The sequence below is a fragment of the Limulus polyphemus genome, unplaced genomic scaffold, assembly GCF_000517525.1.
Source record: "Limulus polyphemus unplaced genomic scaffold, Limulus_polyphemus-2.1.2 Scaffold9910, whole genome shotgun sequence".
Classification (NCBI taxonomy): domain Eukaryota; kingdom Metazoa; phylum Arthropoda; class Merostomata; order Xiphosura; family Limulidae; genus Limulus; species Limulus polyphemus.
Genome location: NW_013675520.1, coordinates 8,255 through 14,514, shown reverse-complemented (window position 1 = coordinate 14,514; position 6,260 = coordinate 8,255). Strand labels below are relative to the sequence as shown.

At 36.5% G+C, this 6,260-nt stretch overlaps 1 protein-coding gene across 1 annotated transcript; it reads right to left on the bottom strand.

The window, feature by feature from the left end:
• Positions 1-2,236: 2,236 nt before the first annotated feature.
• On the bottom strand, positions 2,237-5,469 carry LOC106476147 (putative L-type amino acid transporter 1-like protein MLAS). The gene is made up of 2 exons (XM_013936816.1): positions 4,995-5,469; positions 2,237-2,367 (listed from the first exon to the last, which is right to left on the bottom strand). The coding sequence occupies exons 1-2, from the start codon at positions 5,467-5,469 to the stop codon at positions 2,237-2,239; spliced, it is 606 nt and encodes a 201-aa protein (XP_013792270.1).
• Positions 5,470-6,260: the final 791 nt, after the last annotated feature.

Here is a 6,260-nt window from a genome sequence, read left to right as displayed (position 1 = left end):
ACCTACTACGGGAACTAGGAGACTAGCTTGCTGGTTGACCTACTACGGGAACTAGGAGACTAGCTTGCTGGTTGACCTACTACGGGAACTAGGAGACTAGCTTGCTGTTTGACCTACTACGGGAACTAGGAGACTAGCTTGCTGGTTGACCTACTACGGGAACTAGGAGACTAGCTTGCTATTTGACCTACTACAGGAATTAGGAGACTAGCTTGCTGGTTGACCTACTACGGGAAGTAGGAGACTAGCTTGCTTGTTGACCTACTAGGGAACTAGGAGACTAGCTTGCTAGTTGACCTACTACGGGAACTAGGAGACTAGCTTGCTGGTTCGTCGGTTCTTGTGATTAAAAGTAAAGTTAATTCAAATATCAATAATAATAAAATAATAATACATTATCAGTTGTAAGTTATAAATGAAATAAATGATGTTGTGTTATTATAAAATAACACATTATCAGTTAGAAGTTATAAATGAAATAAATGATGTGTTATTATAAAATAACACAATTATCAGTTAGAAGTTATAAATGAAATAAATGATGTTGTGTTATTATAAAATAACACATTATCAGTTGTAAGTTATAAATGAAATAAATGATGTTGTGTTATTATAAAATAACACATTATCAGTTGTAAGTTATAAATGAAATAAATGATGTTGTGTTATTATAAAATAACACATTATCAGTTAGAAGTTATAAATGAAATAAATGATGTTGTATTAATAATTCTTACCCTAAAAATCGGATACATAAGTGACTTAAATCTAATTGATAATGATTACAATTCCTTTACTTAATATGGTTCACACCACAACAGCTGATATCTACAATGTCTGTCATATCACAACTGGTCTAATGGTCCGTACCATTAAATCAAATTGATAATGATTACAATTCCTTTACTTAATATGGTTCACACCACAACAGCTGATATCTACAATGTCTGTCATATCACAACTGGTCTAATGGTCCGTACCATTAAATCAAATTGATAATGATTACAATTCCCCTACTTAATATGGTTCACACCACAACAGCTGATATCTGCAATGTCTGTCATATTACAACTAGTCTAATGGTCCGTACCATTAGGCGAAAGACCTCGTCGACACTGACTATGGCTGATTTAGTGTGGTTGACAAATTATAGCATATTCTCCTTTGCTTTATCTCGTGGGTTCTTCAGAATATGTCTATGACGTAATACAGTAGGTGGATCACCACAGCAACGATAGCCCCGAATTACTGACGAGGATAATCTGTTCCATGTGAATATGTTTCGATGGCTGAGGTTGGAAGAATGGTTGCCAATATATTAACATTATCAATAGAGAAAAGATTATCATCAACAATGGATATATCTCTTTCAATGTGGATCCTATAATTAGGCCAATCGGCATTAAATTAGTTTTAAAAAGGCTATATTTGTGTCAGGAAGATCACAGGTTACTCTAGTCGATAGTTGAACCTGATTGGGGAAAATCATCACTTGCCGAAAAAGAAGATAGAAGCCAAATTTTCTGAAGTTATAACATCTGATGAAAAGTTTGATTCTGAACAGCTTGGAGAAGGATGAGGCAACATAGATTTGGACCTTTTTCAAAAAGTAGATTGTAGCTTGGCAATGTTTGAAGAACTTCTGATATGATATTTAATGTCAGCCAAGATAATATAATTTTCCAAATTTCTATCCAAGTAGCAGAAGAAGTCGTGAAACAGAGTGACACCAGAATGAAAATATACAGTCGAAAGTGTGACGATTTGGAAGAAAAAGTAGATAGCGAAAATAAAGTGTTCAGGAAAAGTGAATACAATGAATATGAACGGTTATATGAATCCAATTACAAACTTCCACCCCACCTCTGCTAATACTTGAAGTGTGATTACAGTAATAGAAATTGTAGCCAGATATGTTTGCCTTTAATGTCGGTTTATGGAAAGTCTTGTTAAGAACAGTGCAATCATAGGTTTCCTCATTTAGTAAAGTTTCCAAAATAGTCTGGTTTACGAGGAAGGAATGGATGATAACAAAATATAAAAGTATAAGAGACATTCTTGACGTATCCTTGCCCTTTCGGATCCCATAAATGAGGAAAATGAAAGTGTGAGTTGTATCCAGAAAATGTGGGCTGCATACTAAGTTTAGCTGCCTACTCACTAGTGGATGCTCTCCAGGATATTTAAAATTGGGAATATTTTCTTCAGTAATAGTAATAACATCAGAGAATGTCTTCTATTGTTTGGAATTGAGAGAGTTTGGAGGAGGTGTAACTGGATCAGTAGTACCAATAGGAGCCACAGTAATGGGATCATCAGGTTTTGGAGGTGGCTTTCCTTGACATTTATTGATATCTGTGGGATGGTCTAATTGACAGGTATTGCAAATGGAGGTGTCAAATTTAATACACTGTCTGATTTGACCAGAACTCTCATAATGTGAAGAGATTGGCTTATTAAGACATTTTGATGATGGATAAATGTTGTAGCAAAGTCTAATAGTCCAGACGAAGTAATTGTATGACAAAAATTTAACTCACAAACTAGCCCTAGCGGCTGAACAGTGAGTCTGATACTACAATCAGCTTTCAATAGCCCTTTGTGTGGATTTGTGCTTAAGAACAAACAACTTGTTTCCCTGGTCAAGTTTATGGACCGGGCATGACCTAGTGGTTAGGGTGCTTCACTCATAATCTGTGGGCCACAGGATCGAATCCCACCACTGAGCGTGCTCATCCTTTCGGCCGTGGGGACGTTATAATGCGACGATCAATCCCACTATTCGATTAGAGTAGCCAAAGAAAAACAGCTGATGAATTCTGGTATGAACAAAACATTTATTGTCCAGTGGGAGACAAAGGATAGATTTGAAATATAGTTTTTCACACCTCCAGTTTCAACGTACATTGGGCAGCTGAGATACCATCTTATCAGTGTCAGGGATGTGCACGTTTATGGCCATGAGTGCTGAATTATCAGTGTCCGAGACATGTATCTCTTCAGATGCAGCTGCTGAACTACCTGTGTTACAGATAGGCGTATTTTCAGTTACAGCTGCTGAACTACCAGTGTTACAGATAGGCGTATTTTCAGTTATAGCTGCTGAACTACCAGTGTTACAGATAGGCGTATTTTCATTTATAGCTGCTGAACTACCAGTGTTACAGATAGGCGTATTTTCAGTTATAGCTGCTGAACTACCAGTGTTACAGATGGCGTATTTTCAGTTATAGCTGATGAACTACCAGTGTTACAGATAGGCGTATTATCAGTTATAGCTGCTGAACTACAGAATCGAGAGGTTTTGCAGACACAGCTGCTGAGCTACTTGTGTTTTTACCCTCAGTTGCTGAACAACAAGTGTCGAGGCATGTGTGTTTTCAAATACAGCTACCGAGCTATGAGTGACAATTTGGATATTGTGCCTTTGGCTATAACATTAATATGGTTTAGTTGTTAAAGTTGATTATACTAAATATCACAAGTCAGTGTGCCTGAAGAGTTTCGTGTGCCAGCACAGATCTGGCTGGAACGTGAAATGGATAAAGGAATCATTTACTTATTCACTTATATTTACAATAGTTGGGTTTTTCAAATGTTTTCCTATTTTCATATTCATCTATTTGTGTCTGTAGGTTTTGGTTTATTACATGTAATAACTCCGCTAGATTGGTTACTGAGTATTGTTGTACTAGGTTTATTACATGTAATAACTCCGCTAGATTGGTTACTGAGTATTGTTGTACTAGGTTTATTACATGTAATAACTCCGCTAGATTTGTTACTGAGTATTGTTGAACTAGGTTTATTATATGTAATAACTCCGCTAGATTTGTTACTGAGTAATGTTGTACCACGTTCATTAAATGTAATAACTCCGCTAGATTGGTTACTGAGTATTGTTGTACTAGGTTTATTACATGTAATAACTCCGCTAGATTTGTTACTGAGTATTGTTGTACTAGGTTTATTACATGTAATAACTCCGCTAGATTTGTTACTGAGTAATGTTGAACTAGGTTTACTACATGTAATAACTCCGCTAGATTTGTTACTGAGTATTGTTGTACTAGGTTTATTACATGTAATAACTCCGCTAGATATGTTCTCCGATGACTTCCCGTCCGGTGTACTTAACTTACATATAACAACATGATACTATATATATATATATATATATATTCGTAAAACAACTTGTTTTATTCTTTCTTTCAGCTGTTACAACTAATTAAAATTACCTATTATTTACAGAATTGGTTTAGTAGTTTTCAATCTACTTCTTTTCACTTTGTACAGTGATATTTCGGTTTGATCCTAAGTTGAAATAGTTTGTTCCGATCGGAAGTTAATATTAACGTATCATTTTTAGGTAGAAGTTAAGGTACAAACCAGCGACGTGATCTGCCTCTTTTAGATGTCGTTAAGATTCAAAGTAAACACAACAAAACATGAGTTTTGAAGATTATACAGCTGTTAATACCACAAATAAGGTCTTGCTAATTGGTTTTTAAGATTCGTAACGTAGATAAATTAATATGTAGAATTATACACGGACTTTACTGTACGTTAAAATACTTTTCTTTTATTTGCGAGATTTCGACCTTCTTACCGGGGCCTTTCTTTTATCGGGCAACAATGTTCTGAGCTCAATACAATGTTTCCCAATGTTTTACATAATATCTTGCTAATACGTATCAGAACATCGTTAATAGTCTAAAGAAGGGTGTATAATTCTGTATAATATCCTGCTAAGTTGAGCTGCATATTTAATACGTATCAGGACATCGTTAATAGTCTAAAGAAGTGTCTATAATTCTGTATAATATCCTGCTAAGTTGAGCTGCATATTTAATACGTATCAGGACATCGTTAATAGTCTAAAGAAGTGTCTATAATTCTGTATAATATCCTGCTAAGTTGAGCTGCATATTTAATACGTATCAGGACATCGTTAATGTCTAAACAATGTAATATGATACATGAAGTATACTTACAGAGACAGGAGGCTGCTAAAAGCCTGGTTGCTCTCTCTGGCGGTTGTTGACATTCTGAGAAGAAAGATGCCACAATGTAATGGCCGAAAGTGAGGGCCATAATAGCTTGTGATGTCGGTCTAACGATCACTAACATCGTCCATAGTCGCAGAAATGCCGGAAGAGGCCCAAAAGCTTCTAATATATACGCATAATCTCCGCCGGATTTCAAAATTGACGTTCCTAACTCCACGTAACATAAAGCCCCAAGCATGGTGAGGAAACCACACAGACCCCACACACTGAGCGAGACTCCTAGCGACTCTCCACTGTAAATGAACACTCCTTTAGGGGAAACGAATATGCCAGCACCGACTATAGTTCCAACAATTATTGCCACACCATTAAAGAGAGTGATTTTTTTCTTCAACCTTACTTTCTCTACATTTATTCTTTCCGTTGTACAACATGATCCCTCTTTATCATCAGTATGCATTTTTGGAGAACGTGTTACCAGTTGTGATATTACTAAAACTGACAGATAAAAATCCACGTGCAAATTATTCTTATGTGTTTATAAGTTGTTTTAAACTGTTCACCGTTTAATTTCGTGTTGTTATTAGACGTTTAAGAACAACCTTTCCAGTCTTTATAATAAACACCTGTGTTAATTTCACAGACAGTTCTGTAATAGGTAGTAGAAAATATTGCCATCTGTCTTCATAATGTACACTATTAGGTTTGAACAAATTGAAAACATAAAGTTAATCAATTGTGGCTGTAATCAGTATCATAGCTAACTTAACAACAGTCATCACAACAGGTAGCTGCTTTGACGTTAAGACCAGCATGTTTGGCTTCCAAACACTTTGTGCTGGTGGCGACACGGCGGCTTCTAGAGTAACTGTATTATATTGAGCTGGTGGCGCCATTGAATGTCACAGAGTTTGCCTAGAAAGTATTCGCACTGGATAACTTTTGGCTGATCGCACGGTCTAGCACCGACGACGCATCTTTCAAGTGTCTGCCTTATCATAAACGATGCCAACCAGCGATCCGCCTGAGTTCCTCAAATACGCTGATGACATTGCCGTGTGGAGCACATCCCGCGAGCCACTATTAGCAGCATCCAAGGTTCAAACCTCACTCAACATCGTAACACACTGGTGCAACACACGGAGAGTCGTGCTGAATGCCTCCAAAACACAGACTATATTGTTCAAAAGAAATATCTCCCTTAAACGCAAATCCCTCCCAAAAGTCAAAATAAAACTAAACGACACAGAA

Bases quoted from the DNA above. Each gene is read 5' to 3' on its own strand.
- LOC106476147 (XM_013936816.1), bottom strand. From the start codon at position 5,469: ATGCATACTGATGATAAAGAGGGATCATGTTGTACAACGGAAAGAATA. The intron at 2,368-4,994 runs GTAAGTATACTT...CCTGTCAATTAG, and splicing joins TTTAGCAGCCTCCTGTCTCT to ACCATCCCACAGATATCAAT.